This window comes from Passer domesticus, chromosome 5 (assembly GCF_036417665.1).
Source record: "Passer domesticus isolate bPasDom1 chromosome 5, bPasDom1.hap1, whole genome shotgun sequence".
Classification (NCBI taxonomy): domain Eukaryota; kingdom Metazoa; phylum Chordata; class Aves; order Passeriformes; family Passeridae; genus Passer; species Passer domesticus.
The window spans coordinates 20472606-20499116 of record NC_087478.1 but is presented as its reverse complement, the minus strand read 5'-3'; the positions used below and the strand labels follow the sequence as shown (position 1 = coordinate 20499116).

Below are 26511 nucleotides of genomic sequence, written 5' to 3'. Positions count from 1 at the left end.
CTTACGGCCACTGCAGGGCGGTATTGCCAAGCGTGACGGGTTTTTGCAACACGGAGATAATCGGCGCGGTCGTGGCTCCACGGTCTGCGCTCTCCCTAGATTTCTAACACAAGGCTTAGGTTTTCCTGTGGGAAAATGGTTTATTCACATTGCAGCTAGAGAGATATGCCACATCCAATCTGTGTGAACAGCATTCTGCCTGTCTGTACTCAGCTGTAATGAACTGAGGGAGGACCAGCAAGGAGAGAGCACTATTAACTTATCCTCTCTCCCTTCCCCCTCAAACAGATGGTACAAGCAAAGCAAGAAAATAATTTTCGTTTTTTTAATAAATGCGCACTAACCTGTACACTGATATTAACAAAAGAATTTGTATAATCACCTATAGATGGTACTGTCACCAAAAAAATAATCACCAGTACCAAAACTAGGGAGAGGGCAGGGAAAACAATTTCCATCTCAGTAGAATGGCTTTTCTGCAGCTCTCCAGTCACCATGCTAGCAGGGTGAATATGTAAGCACAGAAATTCTTGCAATAAACACAGAAATATGTTTTTCAGTTCAGAAAGAACACTTCAAACAGCAGTCAAGCCCATACACCAAATAATGCAGTTGTGGATAAACCCACTGAAATACTGGAATATTTTATCTACCTCTATAAAAAAGCACAGAGATAGATTATCATCATGCATATTATAGATGAGGCAGTTGTTTTTTTTAATTGCATGCATGCAAATGGCCATAATGTGAAGTTAACACAAACAAAATAGAAAAATAGGCATTTAAAAAATATTTTAAGCTAGTCATAAGATTCTAAGGCAAGTCTCCTGAATCTAGTTTTAAAGTTAGCAATATGGCATCAACAACCTTGTAAGTATTTAAAAGGAGTTAAGATTCTATAGAGAAACTGACAGATTTCTTACTGAGAATAAAATTCATAATTGGGAGTTTTGTTTGCAATTTAACTAAGAAATTCAAACATCATTTTCAATATTACAAACAGGTGCAGACTAAGGTGTCATCTAGGAAAGAAATCACACAACAGCATGAATACTTCGAAGCATATGCTTAGTACAAGTACATACCGCTCCACCGAGGGGGACCTGAGAAATAAATGTAACAAGTCATTGTACCCTGATTCCGTATCTCTTCAGTCACTGAACAGCTTACTCACTGCTTTCAAACCACTATAATTTCACCTTAGATAATTTTTCTCTTGAGAAGGGCTCTAAGCAAATTTTTGAAAGTTTGACACTGGCAGTGTAATTTTAAACTGACTTCCTATCTTCCACTAGATAATGCATCAGCTGAGGTCACATTTAAAGTTTAGCCAGGCAGCAGCTTATTTGAGAATTTTTTTCCAGCAGAAGCATGCTCAAAACTAGTATTTTTTAATTTCAAATTCGGAAAAAACCTAACTTTAAAAAAATATAAAAATTGCAGGTCTGTAGTTGTTTCAAGGCTCTTTACAGAGTTCTGCCAGGATAAATGGGCAGCATACATGCCTGCCAGCCATCTACTACCACTACAGCTGACAACAGCATTATGTCTTCCAACACTTTCATTTATTTATAAGATTGAGATTATAAATAAATATTTAACGTACACAGTCTGAAACAGCTGTATCAAATATACTGTGTAGATCTGCATTCAGACTAAGTGCTACTGGAAATTACTTAATTGGCATAAACATCCTTATTCCTCAGTGACAAGTCATGCCTGAATGTTTTTACATATGTACAGTGTATGGAAACATGAGCCAGTCCAACTGCAGTGACATGAAGCCCGGAGAAGAGAATAAAAAATTGCTCACCATCAACAGTTTCTACTCTAATCCTTAAGGCAAAATGTACCCTGTTAATTTTTACATGGAAGTAAAAGGAATCCCACCTTGTCTGCGCAGTTCATTTTTAACAGCTTCCACACCTCCTGTTTTTTCAATGAAATCATATATGACCTTTGAAGTTTCTTTGTCTTTTAGCTGAGCCTCTGAAATTCCACACAGATCAAACAGATTTTTCAGTTCTGGGTCTAAGTTGTTCACCTGCAAGTGAGACACATTAGTTTTACATTAGTAGCTTGGAATTTGGACATACTTTTAAAATATCATATTACGGGGAAAAAACACCCACAAACCATATAGTTAAAAGGAACAGCAAGGTGACGTACATGTCTCTGAGTTGACTTTTCAAGTCAGAAAGTACTACTGTAGGAGAACTAAGTACCCTGCAGGAAAGGCACCCTGCAGGAAGGTTTTGAATCTTTTCTCCCACCTCAGTCCCCCTTGCCTATTCCCTTCTATTCCAACATCTCTCTATTTACATTACATCATAAAATCCCAATTTATAACTATTTAATTTACGGTTAACTTGTTCTTTAATGCAAATCTTTAATGTAAAAAGTCTCTAAAGTTTAAATCATTGTCTTCAGCAACTTATTAAATTACTTACATCAAAACCTGTGTTTGGATCCCAACCAACATGTCCAATGTGTCTAAAAAAGCAGAAAAGTCCATTTAATCAGCATAAAAAAGATCTTGTTAACTAAAATAAGAGGACACCAAGATCACCAGAGATACCAGCTTCTAAGCAATTCTTATTGCTCAGTGCCCCACTTGAGAATGGAATAGTAAAATGTCTTTATTTTCATTTTTTGTCTTATGCCCAGAAGACCAAATGGAGAATTTCTCTCCTTAGGTTATAATCTGTGGCAAAACATGAAGGTTTCATGCCACCCTGTGGTGCATATGGACAATGATGGAAGAATTATTCAGAGATTAAGGAAAGTTAAGCTTTTACATAGCAAGTGGACCTTGAGCTATTGCCAAATTTTTCAGTGCCATGCAGCTGGAAAGGCTCATCCTTTCTGTTGCCACTGTGTGTATCACCCCTCTCCCATTCACATCTTTCAAAGATAAGTCAGGACTGTTTTCAGCTGCCACCTTCCTAAGCAGTCATTTCATGTGGAAGTATTATTTTACATGATGCTATGACCAGTTAGAAACAGATGAGTTTTGTGCCCCTCCAAGCTACTTCACAATACTGATATTGGATATGGAAAAGAGAACCATAATGTTACCAGGACTCCGTGTTTTGTCATTCTTTTCACATACAGTGACTTCTAGAAGGAAGATACAGTTTCCAGGAAGTTCAACTCAGAGTTATAAAAAATACCAGGTCAGCTGTTAGTAGCCAATGCAGTCTAGGCTGAACTTGATAAATTACCAGGACTGTTTGGCTGCTGTTAAACAGTGCCTTGCACAACAGACCTTGTATTCTTACTTGGGTCTGTTTTTATCAACAGCACAAGTTTCCTTCATTAAAATACTGATCAGTTTTGGTTTTGGTATAACTATGACTAGTTATTTATTTCAAGAAGCAAGAAAAGTAAAAGGTTTGGTTTAAAGTAAAATTACGCCATAAAAAAGGAAAATCTGTTTTGCCTAATTATTTAAATGCCTTTAACTAACTACCAGAATTGTTTACAGAATTCTAAATGCTAAGATATAGCTTCCTTCACATAAATTAGACATGCATTTCCTAACAGGGTCTCGCGGCTGATCACAATGTATTAACCTGGCATATGTAAATTATATTTGTGGTAAACTAATGTCAATCTTACCCACATATTTGTGCACTTCTGTGTGACTTGGGATGCTCTTTTAAGAGGTTGTGAGCATACAACTCAATTTAGTGCACTTAATTGACTCTGAAGTTTTATATGCCATAGTTTTAGCATTATTTTTTGTTTATTTTTCACCCTTCAAAATAAGATAAATTACTTGTACACACTGACTCCTTATGTTTGTGCAAAATTAGCAGTTAAAGTATCTTAAATAGTGAGATGACAAATAGCTGTTGCACTCTACAGGAAACTTAAACAGACCTGAAGCCAAAAGGACTTTCAAGAGACTTCTTTTGTAAAGGTTCACCATTTACAATTTAATGTTACATTATATGATACTGGAATGTATCTTTTGTTTGAATGTCATTAAATATTTTATCACCTTACTCGCAGCTTCTCTAAGTCACAATCTGATATATATCATAAACAAACTTTCAAAGTAATTTTATATCTATGCTGCTGCACAACCCCTTCCACAAATTCCTAACAGAGGTCTGACAGAGTAATGCAAATTTTGTCCACATATGCTCAAGTCTGCATCAGTACAGTCACAACAGTGACTCTTCATTTTTGTTTCCCTCCTCCTTCTTTTCTGTATTTTTCCATTCAAATGACACTAACAGATGCAGCACTTCACTGATACTCATATCAGTAAGAACAAGGTTGATGCCTGAATTTTCTAAGCAGAGTCTGTTCAGGGAAGTGTTTTAGCCCACCTCTTTTATGTTCCATCCACTATCCCATTCTACAGAGCACTGTCCCAAAACACTGTGCAGTAATGTTACTGTAACTAGTAATGCCAACATTACTTTAATGGAATTATATTCTGGGAAAACACATCAGTGTAATGACGCAAGATACCACTTCAAAAGAATAAGACATTCACTTGGCATGAAAATGTCACACTGATTTTCTCATTCTTTACAGAAACTGATCTCTCCTGTAACTAACTCAAGCTGTAAGTTCGTAAATTGCTTCAGCAAATGAAGTATTTATTTTAAAAGGTAGATTATTACAACAATTAATGTTCAGGAAAGCAACAGTTAATTGAGTAAAGTGACCACAACTAAGTTTCATGAAAGTGAAGCTCAAAGTGGTACATCGTAACTACTCCAAAAAATTAAAGATAGGTAAGAAATGACAATAGGAAAAATTTCTGAAGGATGTATGCTGTACTTTCACCACAAGATACAGTCCTAGCCTACTGCACAGAAAGTTTGTGAACAGAAAGCCAAAGATGAAATCATGGCAAGTAATTTTTGCAGTTATGACAAGTCCCAAGGACCCAAATGTGTATTTCACATGACAATGCACAGCTAAGTATGTGCAGGTGTAGGAAGCACAGTGCTAAAGAGTTGACCACTGAGCCTGAGTATGAGTCTTCACTGAGCTGACAACTTTAATAAGGCACCTCTATGCAGCTCAAGTCTTTTCTAAGCTGATTTTCGATAGCAAGCTACTTTTTTGTTTACAGCCACAGGAACATTCTCATCTGTGTACAAGCTAACCTCCTTTTAAACCCCACAGCATTCCAGCTAACATTCACTCAGTTCAGGTTACACAGGTTCAAGAGCTGGCCATTTTCAAGCGTAACTGACACAAAAAAAAAAAAAAAAGAAAAAAAAAAATCTGAAAAGCAAAATGCCAATCACCTCCCCACCACCGCAAGCAACAAAACTCCCACCCATCCAAAACCAAACTCAAACTTAAGAACATACTTACTGGAAATTAGATGGAGTTCCAATATCTGCCTTTGTCAATCTTCTCTTTTTAGTTTTTCCTTTCTTCTTTTCTTTGGTATATGAAATATTGTTGACTTGCGGAGTATAAAATCTGTTAGTTGTAATTTCTGGGTTTTTGATATCAACAGTTGCCATTGGTAGATTTGGGCCTGTGAAAGTAAAGTACAGGATTTTTACTACTGTGTTTGACCAATGCCATGTTCAATCCACAAACTTTGGGAGATGCACAAACTAAGAAAGATATTTGATTTAAAAAAAAAAAAAACATTGCTAGAGCAGAGCAACAGGAGTATTTTCTGAACTACAACTTTTTTTTTGCAACAGGCACAGAACACATGGAATGATGAGTCACATTAAGATACAACATAGCTACAATCCTAGATAAGATCAAAGATGTGACTCATAAACAGTTAGACCCAGAAAGCCAGCAGGCAATTGATTACCTGGGCAGCACACTAAACTGATCTTCCAGGAGACAGAACTTTCCTCTAAGAAACCGCAAGTGGAAATGCTTTCTGCCATCACACACACACAACCTGGACATTTCAATGGCTTCAGAAAGCTGCTCTGGACACACTACTGTCTTCAAATATATATCTGTGGAACTATTCAGGATTTCTTATGTCTTATTCTTTGACAGGTTTTCAAAACAGTGAAGTTCCAGATAAGAAACAGCTTGCAGAAACAGTAAAAAGAGCACTAGAAATGCAATTTTTAGTTTTTGTGTTTTGTGTACATTCTCAAACTTTGATCTTAATTATAAATAATTCTGAATTATTATTCCAGTTATTTAAGATGCATCTGAATTATACTCCTGCTAATTTAAGCACCTTAGTATTATATTACTTGCGTAATACTAGCAAACTAACATACTAGCATATGTTCCATTCAGGTTTTTTAGCTTTGACAGAAGATAATTCCTGACATAAGCAAGTGACAGCAGTACACAAATACTAAGAGGCAATTTATGCATTTATTATATACATATATACACAGGAGTATTTTTAAAGAAAACTACAAAAAGGGTAAGTAATTTCAATTTTGGAAGAATGAGATTAAGCAGTCATTTAAAACCAGTTTTGCCAGAAAGAGTTTGAAAACATTCCCTACCTCCCTGGGAGTTAGGAGCCAGTAGTTAACAAATGAACTAAAGACACAGTCTTACTGGGCAGATGATAAAAAAAGTATAGTTAGACTTTGATAAATTTGAACCTTGTTTTGACACTATTTTTTCACAACTGCATTCAGAAAGAACCAAAAAGCCTTATGTTCACAGTGCAATATAAAAATCAGAAAGGACCAGTAGACAACACAACAGGTAACATAGCTGACACCTGCATTTAAACACCTTAGTGGGAGGCACCTAGTGCTGGCCAGGACAAAAAACAAAACCAGAAACATGACACTGGGCTACACAAAACTAATCTAAAACATATGACAACACTTCTGTAGGAGTCTTAAAAGACAGGATTAAAAACTGCATTGAAACTGCATGAAAGAAATTCTAAAATGTTTTCTGCTAAGCAGAAATGCTTTATCTAGAAATGTTTTGATCTAGACAAATGTCCTTTGAGAATACCAAAACATAAATTGACCACGTAAGATTACACAAAACAATTTGCATTGTTAAGAGTTTCACTTAAAATTAGCACTGAATTCACTAATCATCTAATATTATCCACTCTAAACTTAACAAGAAGTTCAGTAAAATCAGAATGAATTAAAAATCACAGTCTTAGTCTCCTTGGTATAAAACACTAGGAGTTAATCTTCACTTGAATCACCTATTGCATTTTTTGTTATATTCTGCCCATTTTTGCCCACTATATTGGTATTTACAGTTTCAATTGCTGTACTGACATTTAAAAAAGAAAAAAGTATCTCTATAACACTAGTAAACTGGTGATATTCTTCTCTCAATTTTTAGCAGTCTTTGAAGTGCATCTTTCTGTATATCAAATCCTGAACTAACCAAACATGGTCAGTTGCCTGTAAAGCAACGGCAATTTGCAAATGGGAAGTTTAATTCAGCTGAGCTAAAAACAAGGACTGATAGCCTGATTCCTTGACAATAATAGTCATACAAGAGGTCACAGTAAAATTAAAGATGAAAATTTTTCTTACCATCTGGTTTAGACCTTAGATGTCCACGAGGGATAAAAGAACCTTGGAAAGAATTGTACTCTTCTAGAACTGCCATATTTATATCCAGTAAAATTTTTCCCATCATTACACATGCACCTTCCCCAGCAGGTGTAGACAGCTCAATAAACGAAGATGAGAGAGGCATATAGAGCTCATCATTAGGAAGTACCTGACAGTACAGTGGCCTTAAGCATCCACTGTTATCAATATCTGTGATATCTTCAGAAGGGGCTCCAGAAAACGTTGTACAGAACATTTTGAAATGTTAATTCCAGTCTGTATTTTATTTAAAGCCTCTCTAGATATCTCTCCCAGACTACAGACAGCTCTACAAGAAATGCAAACTGTTCTAGTTAACAGCTGAAACAAAATTCCGCCACATGATTCCTCAAGATTCCCTCAAAACCTAATACTCTGACAAATCCTCCTTTCATCCAGTACTCCACTACGAGGTCAGTTCAACCACACTAACTCTTCTTTATTTGCATAAAGGGACCTAGCAATTACAAATGAGTAGAACACAAATCCCAGGAAATTACAGACTAATACATTTTACATAACTGTTAATGCCAATTTGAGTTTAATCCTGCAATTCTACAAAAACAAAAAAACCTTAAATCCCTATCATTGAAAACGTCATACAAAAGACCAAGTGCTTTTTTCCATGAACCTTCAATGTATGCAGAAAATCCAGACTAACAAGCCCAGTAAAACAAAATTCTCACAGTATTTCAACCATGGGTCATATGAATACAGAAATGTGACTGTTTTCATTTTTCAGTTTTAGAGCTAATAATGCATTAATACCCAGCACAAAAAAAAGCAGGTGTTGCGTCTTTCCCTCCCATCAGAATTTCGGAGAAACAACTGCATATAGACAGCAAAATAGAAAGCAGCTGTTACTACAATAGGTATGGGGTGTTTTGTCCAGTTACATGCTGATAGTATGTATCTGCTCTAGTCTTAATTCCAAATACTGAAGTGAAAAATCTGCGCAGAGTGTAACAACCTGAGGCTATAATCCATGCCCTGACCACATCTTAATCTGTGACTGCTGAGGACATGGCCACACAACTTCTCACCAGCAGAGAAGCCAGGCATTATGGAATTTGATAAAATCAGAAAAAGAAAAGGTTTTAATAGGTTTTGAAAGAGTATGTGGATGTCCCAAGGAAACAGTTTATTAAAAAACAGATGCTTATACCTGTATGTAATGTTAAGTGATTATAAATCTGAAACACTGAGCATAAAACTATGTCTTCCACAGAACACAGGATAAATTCAGCACAGGGATAATGACTGCAAGTTTAGTATGAGAGAATTTTTCTCAGAAAAATATTGCTCCCAAAGTCTTACAGCATAAGTTATGGAGAGTATTTTAAGCACAAAATCTTTTGCAGGCTTAGTTTTCTTAAATCTTGTTCTATTAAAGGACAGCAAACTAGACCAATAAATTGTTTGTGTTATAAGAGAGATAAAGGCTACATTTTTTTTGTGGGAGGTGTTACTACATGATCACCACTGCTGCTCTAATTCCCATCTGCTCTGCAGACATTGCTATCAGGGATGTGCTCTTTAGGTAAGCAGAGCAGTTAAAACCTTTTGAAAGCTCAGAAAAGCTGGCAAGACTATCATGCATGGTATTACTGTGAGTGTTTCAAAATTTAACAGCCCAAAGTTTTATCTACACTAAAAATGCCTGACCTAAACTGATGATTGCCTGAATTTCCTCAAAATGCAATGTTTAAAAAAAGAAAAAGCAATTTTTTGAGAAGTAATCCATATGAGGGAGGTTTTATCTGGGTATATGAAAGGAATCATTAGTTCCCATAATTCAGCTTAGTTATGAATTACCTGTTTTGGTGACCTACAGAGAAATGCTTGGATGACTTGGTTAGAACAAATTTTAAGGCTACCACCTCAAACCACAAGCAGATTTCAGAAGATCAGTTAACTCTACCATTGCTCAAACAGCAAACTCACAGATATATGCTGTGACTTATATGATCTGAATCATTGACAGAAGAAATACAACAAAAGAAATCCCTTTTTAACTTCAGTGTGAATTCAGAAATCAGAGTACCAGACTTGATATTCATTGATGTGCCTTTTTAATGATTTCAGAATGGATGATAAAAAAGTTCTGTACCAAATCAATACATAGTTTGATTTCTTCCATCAATTTAATAAGAGAATCTCCTGAGGCACCTGTATCTTCATTCTAGTAAGTTCTTGAGAGGCAAGGAGATTCAAATAATTCTTCATTCAAAAGGAGTTTAATATTGATGAACATATGACATAAACCTGCAAGACTATGTTACATGGTTAGCTAGATATACTGAAATTGAAATATTACATGCTATTAAATCCATTATTATACCTGCCATTAAGGCAAATGGACTAACTTTGTTCTGTGATCCTATACATGCATATTCTGAAGATCAAGCAGCACATGTATGCCACAAAGTTTTCTCAGTTTAAGCTGAAGAGCCCTCTCTCCTACTTGCAACAAAACATGCTTCTCCAGAAACATTCTTTAGAAATGCCAGCTAAGCCACAACAAATGCCAAAGAACAGAAACAAAAAGAATACTGTAACTTCCAGTTTACTGCTTTTTGTCACTACATGACTATCCTGAACAAATCTGAAACAAAGATATACATAAACAGTAAATGACAGCAGAAGGAAAAAATAAAATGCAGTGATTCATGCAAAAAGCTTACCATTTGGTGGGTCTCGTCTTTTTTCTGTTGAAAAAGAAAAAGAGCCATTTAATCACAGGTATCACAGGAAAAATTAATTCTAAAGTTTAGTGTCTAGTGAAGCTTTCAATGACCTTGACCTCAAACTTAGGAATCTATTAAAATTCCTTAAAGTCTACTTGTGCAGTTGAAAAAAAGTATTACAGAACAAAAAAACCCCCAATCTTAGATAACAAGCACTGATTTCAAGTGTACAAACTGAGCAGGAGCATATAAGGCAATAGCTACTGACTTGGTTTCAGGCATTTCAACTATGAAGTAGAGTGAAATATTCAAAAATAATCTGTTTTAAATACAACCTGTCAAAGTAAGATTTCTGAAGCATTATGCTTTCTGATGCCCACTGAATGAAACTGTTCTTTCATTTTTATCTGAAATGTAATTAGCACTTTTATAGAGTATTGTTCCCTCATAGAATCTAAAATTTAAATAATTTTTGCTTTATGCCTAAAAAATAGGACACACAGGGGTAAGACACTTCACCTGTGTTATCCAACAGATAACACAGGTGAGAACAGATAACTATATGGAAAGAACTAAAATCTCTTTGATATTAAGATGATATTCTGTTCACAGCACCACAGTGTTTCACAGACTATAAAGAATCTGGCTTGATGATTTAAAATGTAAAATTTTTACACCACAATATTCTCAGCCTATAATAGTAAGTTCCCCTTTAAAGGAGATTCCCCTCACTTACTATTAATTCCTATCCACCCCCAGTACATATATTTATACACAGTACATCTATAGACACACTCTTAAGAAATTTGGATTTAGCACCACCCATAAAGCCAAGCAGTTTATCATCTCACTACAGCAAAAGCCACAGCTCTCTAAGGATCTGGAGTATCTATATTCTAACAGGGGCTCCCAAGAGTTGTGGAATAAGAATTTGTACACAGGCACTTCACTTTCCAGCAAGGCCCAGAAAATATGTTAACTTGTTATATTTTTCCAGACTCACAAACATAAGATGGGAGAGAGTGTCTCCACAGATAGTGCTGACCTTGTCCTAGGAATACTTAAAACCCCAAAAATATACAATCCTAAGTATGCAAGGCAAGTCAGCCTCATGTCAGTCTGCTGATCTCCAGGTAGGAATAAAGGAATCTGTCAAGATCAAACCTTCATGGGAAGGTGACCAAAACCCATTGAGAGTCAACTTTTGATGAACAAGCCTTCCAAAGACTGTTGATTGTTAGGACACAGCAGGTTAGTTTCAGGCATAGAGGTGGAAAACCTCTGCAAGGGTGCCTCAGCATAAGGTATCAGGTCTGAGGTGAGAAAAAGAAAAGAGGCTCTTTGACTAAGTACCATGCTCCCTCTTCCCACAAGATTCAGTTTAAAAAACCGTACCTTGTACTGTCCCCTAGAAAGAAATTAAAAAAAAAAATCAACCCCCAACTCAACCTTTGGACCATAATCAGAGTTCTAGTCAGCAACTCAGAGACAGCAAAGGAGAGTGCAGGACTGGTTTCAAATCACCTGTCAGAGGATGGGAAGATGGCAAAAGCAGGAAGCACTCATAGAAGTGTTAGGTGTCCTTGAGTCAAATCATGGTAATCCTTTACAGTTTTCATTATAATAAATAGTTTAAGAGAAAAAATAGTGGGAAACAACCCAAAATATTATATACACTTCCTGTAATTTTTACTGGCTCGATTAATTTGTGGCCCAAAGAGACTAGCTCTGTTTTTCTGTGGTTACCACTGCTGACAAGAAAGCACGAACTTTTGTCCCTGAAGCGCACATGAACTGACGAGAGTGGCAGATTTTCCGGTTTTTGAAGATGAACATGCCTACTGATCTAAAACAGATGAGTATCAGCAGCTGCCTATATACAAAAAACACAGCTCCCTTCAATGAGCATTCCTGGAAATGAGAATAATCTCTGCCAAGTCTTGAATTCAATGCAAGCTGAGCAGGTTAGAGATGTCCTTGTTGTCCAGGCAGCAAAAACAAAAGTTGTGACCAAAGATGAAAGAAAAAAACCCAAAGCAAATAAAAAAAATCCCTCACCATATGAAATATCTACCTTGAAACTTATGAAGTCCATTAGGAAGGTACTCAGGAGCTAAAAGCTTGTGAAGGAAAAAAGCACTTTCATGGAAGGTCAATAGAGATCCCACCCATGAGCTACAAGCAGTACATAAAAATGAGTCAAGAAGTCTCCTATTTCAGAAAGAACTACTTGCAGTTAAGAACAAGTGTCTGTTTCCCTTTTAGGGATGAGTGCTCAGCATGTGGAGAAGGCACTTGTGTATGTACACACATTACCATTTCTGAGGCGAGATAATAGAAATAAGAAGTAATGGTATCTATGTGCAATACCCAAAGTGAGAGTGTAATACAGCGACAAGCACTGAGAAGAGACACAACTGTGTTCACCCTGTTTACTGGGGGAACTATTTGGGGTTGGTTTAAGAAGTAAATTAAGAGATTATTTAAGTAAATCTACAGACAAATTAATGAATTATAGCATTTTTTTTCTAATCTAAGGTTAAGAATTTAATTGACTAAAAAAAACCAAAACGACCCAAACCAAAAACCCAAAACCCTCAAAATGAAAAGGCTAACCCAAAGCAGAGTTTAGTTAGATGAAACCCTGCACTATTATAAAGATTTAGATAACAGATCAAGAATTCCTTCTCTAAGTTTGTCCCTCATTCTTGATATTCTTTGTCCTTCACTCTACTTGATATTTTGTACATTTGCAAGCTTTTGTACATTCTCTGTTTGGAGCCAAACTTTCACCTCTCTGGAACTCCAGATGCACTTACTCAGGGGTTGTCTGTATACTGGAGTGCATTTCATGCTGAGTGAGGAAGAGCAGAGCCCTGTTGTGTCTTCTCTTAGCTGTCAGACCGTATTTTGTGTACTAACCTCAGCACCAAGCCATAGCATTGTGAGCCAGAACTGCTATTACTGCTACCTTTCAACAACATAAGTTTTCCATAAGATTCCTGGAGAAGTCTAGCAAGCCCTGAATGGCACAACAGACAGCTAAATGATCACATTGAGTACTTAGTTGAGTTTAAAGCATCTCAAGTGGCACTGCTATGAAATTAAACGTAGTTTTAAAGGCATGAAAGTAAAAATCCCGTTAAAGCAGAAAAGCAACAAAATTATCAGACTATTATCTCTGTGATTAAGAAATTACGATGTATTAATATTATAGATCTACAACTCTGGTATAATTTGTATATAAATATATAAATCTATATGTAAATTAATATATGTTTCATATAAGCATTTATAAATAAATAAAAACATAAACACCAACAGAAAATCAGCTTTGATTTGAACAGTGCAAAGCCTGTTATTTTAGAAGCACAATTAAACAGTAACAAGGCCAAATACAGAACTCCATCTGGTGGCTTGACTAAGGAATCTCGTAACTGTTTTAAAATCTTGGTTTGCAACTCTTAGGAAGGAAAAACCTGAAGTGTTTTGTTTTGAAGGTTATTGTTTTGTTTTCATTTCATTTTCTTTTTTAAACAAAAGCTGTCTTGAAGTTGCAGGTGTCTGGGGAGGTGGAGTTGTTTGTTAAAACAATACACAAAGTAACATGAGCTTTAGCATACAAACAAAGGTATTAGCTCAGAGAGTAAACAAGAAAAACTTAATCTGGTTCTGAGAAAAAAATCACTACATGGAAGAAAACTGAACAGACGTTTGACTGAACCACTATTTTCAAACAAAGTTTGCTATGGCAAATAATGCAAATATACTTCTTCCCACATCATGTCTGTGCATTATAGCATTGCGTTTCACACGTAATAGATTAAAACTTCAACAGTAGATGCAAAATTACTTTTGCAATGTGAGCATGAGAAACTATAATTGCCACTTCTTAATGTTCCCCCTTCTTCTCATGAAACTTTACAAACTTATTCTGAGCTGAGGTAATCTTATAGAAGCCATTTAAGCTCCTGGAACAAGTGCTCTGCTCCTGAGTCACCATGCCTTGGTGAAATCCAAGTGAATACATACAGACAATGCACATTTGCAAGAGCACTTGCAAGGGCAGCTCTCCAGGATGAAGGCCTCCTCCTTCTACAGGAGCCTACCCTGCACTGCTAGTGCAATTCCAGAATGGATTACAAAAACGCATCTTGTAGCTCGCACACAACCCCACCCTACCTCTTACAGCAAGCCTGAACACATCTATTGGTTCCAAGCCTGTATTTTGTATCACTTTGTCCTTCATGGACATATGGCTGTCAAGACAGGAAAGTTGTTTATGGGCTCCCTGGAAAATGACCAAGACAAGATCTGTAGGAAGCTTGAGCTGCCTTTAAAGCACTAAGCACATTCCCAAGGCATCTTGCAGCTGGCAAAAAGCATGCTGTGCTTCACTGGCTGTCCTGTGCTCCTAGGGATAGTATAGGCACATTATGTCTTCTGTTCTTGGCCTGAGCCAAGATCACTAGTTCTGAATAAAAGATATTTCTCTATTAACTGCTGGATCAATGCCAAAAATTCATGAACTACTGGACATACCAGATGGTAACATTTTTGTTACAATCCACTTGGGCTGAATTTAACAAATCAGTTATAAACAGCCCAGGGCTAAAAGAGGGTTTATTCAAATATGAAAACAACTTAAGAGAAAGATTTCTAGTTTTCCCAATGACAGCTTACAATTTTTGTTTCCCCCAATCTGTATTTTCAAATCACAACCTTGGAGTCTCAGCTTACACTTACAGAAAAGAACACCAAGGTGAGTTGTTTCAGGAAAGTACTAGCTTTTGCATACTAGAGAAAGCAGCACGGTTTAATAGCATAATTACTTCAAAATAAATATGGCAGTAGTGCCTCCAGTGGCTTTCAGACATAGCAGTAGCTTCCTGCCTCCCCCCCAAAATAACATAAACAAGCCTGAATTTAAGATTAATTTGAATATTTACCAGATTTTCTCTGCCGTCGTCCAAGTAAATCTGTTACTGTTTTGCGGAATAGTTTAGCTTCTTCTTCATTAGCAAAATTAAGACCAACTTGACATGTCTGAAAAACATTAATATTTCCCCCCCATGACTAAGAAAATGTTTTAAAGACTTTCTTAAATATTGTCTTACACCTTTCTAAAGGTATAACTAAAAAAATCACTGCAAATTAGGAACCAAGTCTTAGTGAAACATTTTATCTTAGGAACATCTGTCTACTAAACAAGTTTCTAAAGATCACGGCTAACAGATATGAGCAAAATCCTGTAGCTTCAAATCAGAGGGGAGGGGAAAGGAAAATTTGTGCTTTAAGAATACATGATATGTCATAAATATCATCTGCAAGTCAAAATGTAATTTCGTTAAAGAAAGTTGAAAATAAAAAACCACATTTTATGCATCCGCACTATATATTAAATTTTCTAGTTGAGATACCATGAAAATTCCTTTAATAAATAAGCTTTTACAAATAATTCATAGAATTAATAACCACAGCTATATTAAAAGAAGTACTCTTCAAAACCAAAGGCATTTTAAAATATGTATTCAAAGACATTAAGACTCACATCTCCAGCAAAGGTATGAAAATATCCTCTAGGACTATTATATACAAAGTTATTGTACAGCTCCTGCTCCCACAATAATTTTCCATCCTGAAAAGAAGAAAGCAAATAAAGGAAAAGACTATAAAACTTCAGATGAAATTGCAGAGTTTAACTTCTTTTACAATAGAACCTATTAAGAATTGGACACAGCATAGCGCTAAACATCTGCCTTGCTTATATTAAGCCAATAGACAAGCTCAATCAAAATCAAAGTACACCAGAGCTTGTGGAAGAGCTGTGAAAGCCTATCCAATGGGTTCTGTTAAAATTCCTGGATATTTCCAAAACCTCCTTTCAAGTTCTATAACCCTGCCAACAGTGATACTGAGAGCAGTAATAGTGACCAGTCACAAGAATACAGTGACAAAACAGCAACTGCAATAAAGGAGACTTCCAGTCTCCTACTCTTATCTCAGGCTTGACTTGAAAACAGTTGACTAAAGAGAACGAAAATCTCATATTTTTAAAAAGTCTCATGTATTTAAATGATATTACAGTTCAGCACCCAAGGAAGAAGTTTCTGACAGAGTCTTAACAATCAAGTGACCAAATCACAAAGTCAAATGCAAGTGCTAACTGGCAATCCTGAACAAATCTGAGAAACTTCAAGCACTGAATGCTGACAGATAAGGAGCTGTTTCCTGGCTGCAGAGATAATGGGAAGCTTTCCAAAGTCTCAGCACAGTCAGTAGGACTTAGGTTTCGCAGCATCATTTTTGTTAGGAAAACACATCTTGGACACTTTGTCTCTCAGTTCCCACTCTCTTGATTGGCATATTGTAATAGGACAAAGATCTTCAGTATGACTCTATTTTTTGTGGAGGGGGAATGAAAGAAAAAGCCACCCACACCACACCCCCCCAAGAAAGTCAAAACACACAACTTGTTTATCCTGCAGTTTTCACACGCACTACACTGACCAAAAGGATTGTTTCCACTCATACGTAAGACAGGATCTATTTCTTTAACCCATCCAAAGTAGTGACACCTGCTAGAATTTTGACAGCTACCCATATCAGTGACACTATACTAATTTCCACTAATGTGAATCATCAGATCTGTAGAGGACAGCTTCTAAGAATTGCAAGAATAATTGATATTTATTTCATCCATTAAAGATGACATATATGAAATTGTTTAAATTTAGAGTACCTGAAAAAGTTGTAATTATTACCTATTGATAACAACTGCAATTGCACAGCTTAAAGCACAACCACTTGAGAATTTCTATGAATACATAGCTGCAACCTATACTCATTGAATTCAAAGTGGAGAATGAACACAACCAAACTCAAAGGCTCTGGAAAAAAAAAAAAAGATGCTTACCTTAATGTCAAATATTCTGATAAAATATGACCTCTGTGGATTGTCCTTTACAAGGCAAGCTACACCACAGCACTTCTTTGACCACATGGCATTGCGATCTGCTGCGTATATCTGAACAACTGCTGAAGACATCGTCTAAAAAGAAAAGGTAGCCATTACTTTTATGGAAAAAAATCATAAATTCTATAATTGATCCTTTCCCAAAGCATCTCTTAGTTTTGTTCCTTCTTCTAGGCAGCAACTTTGCTGATTTCCCAGGAAGTTAACACCATAAGGTTCAAATGACTCCAAATCACTCCTGTGCTTTAGATTTTCACTTCTATGCAAGATTGAGACATCTTAAGAACCCAAATGAACTTATCATTCTTTTTCATGAAAAACAGCAAAGAAATTTTTTCAAGTAAGAAGCAGATCAGTAACTATGGTGGTCACACAGAGTAGCCCTACTGCTCAATGAAATGTCTGTTTAGTACTTCAAACTGACTACAAACACAATACTCAAGATGAAACTGTAAATTGCACAGTTCCTGGACACACTCCTGGGTACTGGAATGCAACTGGAAGACATTGCTTAATTGTTTAAGTGGTCTCTGGCACAATTTTAACCTATGCCAACTAGCAAACTCCAAAAATTCCTGGGCACAGTTTGAGAATTCACATGAGCTAGGCTCATTCCCAGCTGGCAACCAGAAATTGTCCTGTTTTCAAATGGAGAGATTTTAATAAGGGATGAAGATTATTCCAAACCAGATTTCTTCAGTCACTAGAATATTCTTGAGCATATTTTCTATTATATATGTGTCTTAAGAGTCCCATAAGGGAAGGAAAATGGAAGCCCTCAAAGAATATTTAACATCCAAGTCGTAAGGACACAAAGCTTAAATGATCTGTCATAGGCCAAACCAGAGGTTATCTAGCCTAGGACCTATGCTCCAGCAGCACCAGATGCCAGAAGAAGGTAAGAATACAAGAAGCAATAAGAATACATAGAATACTATGGAAGCATATCCCCAGGAACTGGTAGGTTGGAGCTCAAAGCTCCCCAGGTCAGCAGCACATACTGCATTGTTCCTTTGTGAATTTGTCTGTTCACTCAGACCCATGTGAAATTCTGAGCATGACAACACTGCAGAGGATTGTGTTTCACAGTTTTCTTATGAACTGTGTGAATAATTAGCTCCTTTTATCTAGACATTTGCCACCTGCTAGTTTCAGTTGATTGTCCCTCCTCACTCTCACACTAAGAGATGGTGTTGATGGCTTCACAGTTGCCCCTTTATGCTGCACATCCTTTTATAGATATTTGCCACATTTCTTTGGCCTCTATGTTCTCTTTAGGAAGTTTAGGAAGCAGCACTAGTTTTATGTCACTCTTGTACCAAGAAAAAAATAAATCATACTAAATGTTACCCTTGTCACTTTTACATGGATATTAACTAGTCCTACTCAGCCCTTCTTAGCATAGGGATGAGACTTATGCTGTATGAATCCAGTTTGTTAGCCCTTTGAACATAGGGTCACAATAATAGTTTTCTGCTTTGTTCTCTACTTATTTCACTATCAGTCAAAAAGCTCCATTTCCTTTATCACTAATACCATCTGAAATATTAAGCAGATGTTTTAGATCTGTTACAGTTTCAAGACCTTTCTGGATGACTTATACCTTATCTGAATAATGGGCTCTGTATTAGGCTTTCCCCACCTGCTCCACAAGGATTACTTTGCCTTCATTGACACTGATTACTTGCCAAAACAGCAGATACCTAGAATGCAGGCATGCCTTCTTGCATTATAAAATTATCTACTAAATGTTGGTGTCACCATGGTCATACTTTTCAAATGGCTTAAAACCCCAAAAGAATAACCTAAGTTTCACTGGATTTTTTTTAATTAAAAAACCCTTCAATTTTGTTAAAAGAGAGTCAACATAATATAGTCAGACTTGATGGCTACACCTTAGGGAAGCTATATAACCCTTGCCCAAGCACTGTGATGCTAACTTTCACAAGCCAAGATGTATTTCTGATTCTTTTTGCAGTCACCTCATCAGAAGTTATCAGACTGACTACTAATCTTACTGGTAACCTACAGAAGAAGTTAAAGCATGATTGATGAAAAGAGTGCTTTGGAGCTGCTTCTTCAAATGCTCTACAATGAAGTGTGGAGTAAAACTTCTGTCCCTATAATCTGCAGAGTAATACATGTAATTTAACCATAACTGCACTTGTCAGATAAGTAGAAAGGGACCTAAGAATTACCCATACCACCACAACAAAACAGTTACATCTGCAACTTCATGTCATCTAAGAGATGCCATTTTCCCCTCTACGCTGTAAACAGGCAATGACCTAATTTTGGACACAGCCAGGCAGATTTTGTTCAAAATCTTTGCTTCTCTAACAGCCTCTCCTACTCATTTCTCCAATATTGTCTACTTGCTAAATTGATAACCTTGTGACAGACACAAGACAACACACTGGAGCAAAATGGGCCATTCTACAGTTCACATTTAAGCAGAGCAACTATCTCTCCACCCCTGCAAGAAACCTGCTCAATACTCCAAGACAAGTCCAGTTTCACTAACCCAACACGACTTCTCACAGAAATGGGTGGTCTTGGTAGGAATTACACAACTTAAATTCAAGGCACAGGAGACAGTGACTTCTGTCAAGACATGGCTCCTCATATATTGCTTATTATCATATCTAACAGCAAAAGCTCCAACTGGAGTATCTGGGTAAACCAGTAACTGCTGTAACTTGACAACTGCTTATAAAACCTTGAACCAACGCCTACCTCATGAGTACAAAGAAGAATATTACACAGAGTGTGTCTGCATTGTGCATAATCATATTTAGTATATACTTGGTTACTCTGTGAGTAGAGCTTGATTTAGAAGATAGAAAACAATTTCACTGAATCTAAAGTAGGGTTTGTTTTGAGGTCTACCAAGTTTAGAGTTCAATTGCATTTTAACTTATGCATTAGCATAGTACAAATTCCTAGTGTTGACAAGCTGCAATGAGGCTTTTGCATATTAGAATATAAAGTTACAAATTTTGCTCTCATACCACTCAGGTTTTTTTTATTAAAAGGGCAATAAAGGAAAAAAAATACAAAGTATATTTTGGGGGGCAGGGGGAGGAGGACAATCAAATCCAACTCCTTTTACTTCATCCCCTGTTCATTTTCATTATGTAGAGCAGTGGTGCCAAGCTTTCTGCTATTCAGCTTCTGGAACAAAGATGGTAAAAGTAATGATCCATACCATTCTGAAATTTGCACAGACTTATGGCAAAATTTAAAACTTGAGAAAATAAAACTTCATCTACTGCTATTCAATATGAATCCTAGCCATTAAATTTAAAAAGTTCAAATTTAATTGCATAATTGCAGCATCTGAGAACATTTACACAAATATCATATTTGAATATTTCTACTGCATTTACGGAGTATTTACTGTCTATTCTGAAGCCTATTCATGTAGTTAATTGTTTCAATTTCTCACAGCATTCTTGAAGAGAATCCAGCTTTTAAAAGTATGGGTTCTTTTATATGTAAAGATTTCTTCAGAGTAGGTCAGACCACTGATTCAAAATAATGATTGTATTTCTTTCTGACATGTAGCTACTTCATTTTCAGAAAGGATTTTGAAGTTGTCACTACTGCTTTTTTTAAGAGCTTTGGTGAGGACTGTGTCCTTTCTATATAGCTGTATTTCTAGAAAAGGTGCCTAGGGGAAATAAGATAGTCCACCAAAAAACTGATGGGCCGTGGAAGTGAAAACCAACTCTGCTCAGCTCCCTCTATTTTTTCCACAGTCAACCTCCAGCGGGAGGACATACCATTGATTCCAGGAACCTGTCACACCCCTCAAGCTGATGAGCTACGAGGCAGCAAGCCTGTGTGGTGAGCTGTACACTGGCTGTCTCACTGGAAGAGCTGGTCCTACCCTTGCACCCATACTGCAGGATATGTGGTATCAACAAAAGCCTCACGAAAACGCCTTCTGCCTGCAAGACACAGCCACAACCAGTCATCATCACACATCTGCAGAACGCGATCACAACAGCCACTGACAGTTTCCGACCGGGCAGCAGAAAGATGCGTACTTTGATCGGCTTCTGGTGTGAACATTTGCTGCAGCAGCCTGTCAAGTTTGACTTGCTGTAACTCAAGTGTTTCTCAAAAAACAGCAAAGCAAGCCAACCCAGACAGTGGTACATCTCACTGCAAAAAAGAATCATGACAATGCATGGCTTATGGCTGACAGACATTAAAATATAGTGGGCCAAAAGTCACAACAAAGAATGGCAGCAAGATTAAAGCTGCAAGACATTCAGCCACCTCAGTATACAGTAGAACAGAAAGCAAGACCCATTTGAATGTTTTTTCCCAGTGTTTACATACAGCTGACAACAGGTTGTGGTGCAAAGATCAAAGGCTCATAAAATGATTTTGGTTGGATGTGACCTCTCAAAGTCTTCCAGGCCAAGCTTCTGCTCACAAAATACCTTTTTTGTGAGCAGAAGCCTAGCGTTAAAAGCCTAGTGTTTATTTGCTCAGTTCTGTCCAGTTAAGTTTAAGGGCTACAAAATCACCTCTGTACTTAACTCCCATTTTGGTGCTGGTACAAATGCATCTAGGTTTAACGTATTTCTCTAGTGGTTCAGTATTGTTATGTGTTACATATGACAGTACTGCTGAAAACATACCAGCACTAACATTCAACCTTTTCCTAATTTTAAGAGTGATGGATTTTTTCCCATAAAGGGGCAGAACCATGCATACACACAGAACTTAATTACATGACAGACTGGCTTTTCTCAAGTTATCCTTCCCACACCCTGAAAGCCTCTTACAAACAAAACCAGGAAAAAACATGTAATAAAAAGAGAGTAATTTGTCCTGTAATGCAAGAATGCAAGTAGTAGCAGTTGCTTTCAAGCAGAGTAACCTCTTGAAAAAACACATGCCTATACAATGGCTGTAGCTTCTTCACCAAGTCAGTCTGAGGACTTTCAGCTCAATTAGCTACTTTTACATTTCTGTGGGAAAAAAGCAAGCTACCGTGAATAGTTGTGTGCAATCCAAACCCTCTAAGAATATAAATCAGTATTTCTCTTTTCTTTTCCATAAAGCATGCATCTGGAAACATCCTAATCAATACCACTTCTCAGCTAGTATTACTAGCTGAGAAGAATACTAGGTGAGAAGATATCTAGGGCAGGTATTTTCAAGACATGCATGATGGAACTCTTCATTATAGCTAAGCCAACATGTTGCAGCCTGACAGATGATGCTGGGTGCTCCTGGGTAACACATTTCTTCTTTGATACAAGACCAGCAAGACAACCTGCAGTTTGCTTCTAGGGTGACTGTTCAAGAATGAAGAGCTGTTGCTTTCTCTGACACTACGACAGCTGTAATAGTTTTCCTCAGAGAGCAGGGTTCAGGAACACAGGCATGCTATCAAGTACCATTTCACGTTAGAAATGCTTAGTAAGGCCTAACTTTAATCTTGACCACAAGAACAGCAGGAAGCTTCAGTACCAAAGCAATCTCTAATAGCCTAGCATTAGCTGAGTCAGGAAAGAACATACAGAAACAATATCATTAAGACTTGTGAATGAGACAAACAAGAAGCAGAAGTGAGGCAGGCTCTAAACAAAATTGACCTTCATTCACAGAAAAATCTGCAATTAGACAGAATTCAGTGGCTGACATTTTTTTCTGCAGATGACAAATATTCTGAAGGAAAAAAACAACCAAAATATAGCACTGACTAATCAAGCAGAGACAGTATTTAAAATCTTAGGTGTTCTTCTAAAAAAAGCTTAGGTTTTAGCAATTACACTTTTAAATGTTGGTACTTAAATTACTTCATGTAATTCAATGCAAATGCAATTGTAATTAAATGGTGATAATGTTGTTTTGCAATTGCCTTATCTTCGGTGTCATAAATACACAGAACTTCCAAAAATATTTTTGTAGTGCTCAATACAGCTATGCATTTTATCTCATCATTCAATACAGAAACATAAAACCTGCTGTAGGGACAAGGCACCAGAACTTCCATCCCTTTCTCAAGGGAATATTTTGGTGCCCTACACAAGCAAGCTCTATTTGCTCTTTCTGGCAGTTTAATTTTCCTTCTGCACAGTGGACCTGTTTCAAGAAAAAAAATGTAGCTTTTTTTCTTGGCATTGAGGAGTCTCCTGTCATGTGGGAACAGTATGTTCCTTTCCTGCTAGGAAGAGCTGATAACCCACTTCCAGGGGGAACATTCTCTCCACCATGCACTCCTACAGAAGGCATGCACTGCAACCTCTACGAATAGTAATTTTAAACAGATAAACTAAGCCTGCCACTATTGAAATGACCCCTAAGTAATTAAGCCACATAAAAAACATGCAAGTATGCTTCCCTAACAACTACAACATTTCAAGTAGCAGAGGCATTTGCTAGAGTAGACAAAAAGACTTCCTAGCACTTTCACAGAAACCTAGAAGAGTTTAATTAGGTTCAGAATCCTGCAATATTTATAGGCCCTGAAGAGTAGGTAAGCCAATTTCCTTAAGCATGGGTGTCTAGTATGATGGTATAGGTGCAATTCAGGCCTAACAGTGAGAAATATGAACACAAATTAACATCACAACCAAATTTTAAAAGTATCGGGAAGTATTCACAAGTGTCAACTTTTAATTACTTTTCAGTTACAGATGGGAAAGGACTGAGATGGGAAGAAATTGGAGAGAGAACGGACTGATGGTGCTGAAGGCAGACTACTCTTGCTTACTGGTGACACCTTTATCTGAAGGACTGCAAGGATTAGGGCCCCAGATGACAGAATAAGCACAACAGACCCATCTAACTGTCTTTTTAGGCTTTCCCCCTATAAAAACAGTGTATCAGGCTATGATGGTTACTGCATCTTGTATAGGAAGTGTGATGATGCTGTCTTGATAGCATGGACACACACACACGTGCTTAAAATACTCTTCAAGGACTCCACAATATTTTTACTACAAAAATAGATTTTCGTCAGTCAGATTTTGCAACTCACAGACTGGTTTATAATTTGTTTTCGCACCAGGTTGCCTCCAGAATCTTCACAACTAAGTCTAAATGCGACAGCATTCAGCCAGTGGGGATTTGACTACTACTTTATTTTTAATTTGGACAAACTGCGATTACTTCAATTTTTAAAGCTATTACAGTATCTGAAGATATATTTAGCAAATTCTTAAGAATCTCTTCTTTAAAGATAATTGTGTATTGCAAAAAAGCTAGCTTCAGATGTTACCGACATGATTTTAAACTAGTTTCCCATAGAAAGAACACATACAGAACTTCAGAAGTTTGCTGGCAACTTTTATTAAGTTAAGCAGCTAGAAACAATCTTGTAATTTTTATGCCCTTTACAGGACATTGTTTTCCAAAGACCAAATGATTGCTCCAAAGACAGGAACACTAAAACAAGACTTAGCATTATTTGACAGAACTGACAAAAGAAAGCCTTTTGTAAATATCCAGCCACATGAGTAAAACTTTATTTTGTGCAAATCGAGAAATTACTCAGCTGAAAACACTGAGGCCTCACCAGTTCTACAGCTTGTGAAATCATTTGCTACAATTACCAAGTGTTTAATTTTCAGCTTAAAGCTCGCTTTTCATTTAATTAATTTCCCATGATTACCCACTGATTAAAAAATGCCACATATACAGACGCCAAGAAAATAGTAATTTTTTTCCAACTATACAAAAAGTTAGACTATTTGAAATAAAGCTACCATGTTAAGAGATGCTTTTTCTTATTTGAAGGCAGAAGGAAGAAAGAAATTTTTTCAGAAATAACAAAACCAGGTATTTCCTATCACTTCTGAAACATGAGAAGACAACTCCACATAACGCATAATGTTATGTGGAAACATTTACGGAATTAAGAGACCAAAAATTTAACATGTAATAACAGATTCCCTGTCTTGCCTGTGCCCTGACAATCAGACAAGTCAGCTGCAATATTGTCACTGAAGATATTTTATTGATGTGAAGAAGGTACCAGTGATCACTAAGTGATGTTAGAACAAAACAGGGATGAAACAAGGAACTGCTGTTTGACAAATGTAAGCCATAAAAGTGCTTGTCTGAATTTAACTCTGCTGTTGTCCAGTAAAGAGATCCTTCAATCCAAATCCTCAGTCAGCCAGTTACAGACAGCTCACATTTTAATCAGTGTCTTCATTTGCCTTTCCAGTACCTCCCACAACCCCCCAGTTCAGTTAGAGCTGGCCAACTCCTTTTCAAAACATTGCTCAACGGTGGATCACAGAAAACCAACAATTAAGGTGTGGGCAAACAGCACAGCATATAAAACCTAATCAAACAGCACATGATCAAGAGAGACATTCTTTTACCAGATACAGCATGAAGATATTTTTAAATCCTACACCCTCCATTCAGGACAGCACATGGAAGATTTCAGCCTTCCTGAGATATGACATAACCATAACCACAAGCATGCTGCAGATTATAATACTCCCAGCTATCTGAGTCTAGCAGATCATTTACCAGCTGACATACACAAGCTGTGGTTTCCACTGATGAGCAAACTGAACAGCGTCACTTCCTGTTTACCTGCACAGCATCACTCACTGAGCTGCACCTCTCTGCTTAATGCTGCTGAAACCCTGGCTGGCCACAAAACAGCACACAGCAAAACAGTTACCTGTGCTCTGGAGTTGAAGCTGTTTATATAGTTACTTTCAGAAATAGATAATGTGCTGCATACAGGCTTTCCATAAATTTCTCACTGTCTACTGCCATGGAACAGAAATTCTCACTAAAGATGACATTTTGTCTTGCAGTTCCACTCCCTCTCCAGCCTCCTAAGAAACACTCAGATTCAAAGAATGTAAGACTGTTCTTGCCAAAGCTCAGGGAATTTTCAGATGAAATGCTGAAGTCTACCTTTCAATTTTGATCCATTTTAAATTTATCAAGACTCCCAAGACTAGGATGAACCATGTAAGAGATTGTACAGACACATAGATTAACCAGTTCACAAAACTATGTTTCATGGTCATACACAGAAATTGCAGATTCAAGTCAAGAATCACAAGTTTCATGCAACACACAGGATAAAATTTGAGCTCTCCTCTGTTTTGTCCTATTTCACTGCCTATGCAGCTATAAGAAAACCCAGCCTCTTACCCTCAACATCCCCTTCTCTTCCACAGCAACTCACTGCCTTCATGCACTAAGGTCCTCTTCTTTCAGCCTTCAACCATTCCATTCTCTGCACAGAAACTCTTTTGTAGATGCTACATAATAGTTGCATATTAAATGCAGATGCTTA

General features: G+C 37.0%; 1 protein-coding gene across 4 annotated transcripts in view; it reads right to left on the bottom strand.

Annotated features, from left to right (window-relative positions):
- Positions 1-26511, bottom strand: part of WASL (WASP like actin nucleation promoting factor) — a 55597-nt gene that overhangs the window by 12625 nt on the left and 16461 nt on the right. For 3 of the 4 annotated variants that reach the window (XR_010363540.1, XM_064422238.1, XM_064422237.1), the window contains exons 2-8: positions 17154-17288; positions 15789-15875; positions 15187-15283; positions 10235-10258; positions 5347-5515; positions 2451-2493; positions 1891-2044 (exon numbers count right to left, since the gene is read on the bottom strand). Coding sequence is in view for 3 of the 4 variants with exons in the window: in XM_064422238.1 (XP_064278308.1) it covers positions 1891-2044; positions 2451-2493; positions 5347-5515; positions 10235-10258; positions 15187-15283; positions 15789-15875; positions 17154-17288 (709 nt within the window). In the remaining variant the exon portion in view is untranslated. Of the gene's footprint in view, positions 1-1890; positions 2045-2450; positions 2494-5346; positions 5516-10234; positions 10259-15186; positions 15284-15788; positions 15876-17153; positions 17289-19737; positions 19855-26511 lie in introns of those variants that run through there. The other variant, XM_064422240.1, reaches the window with a different exon arrangement.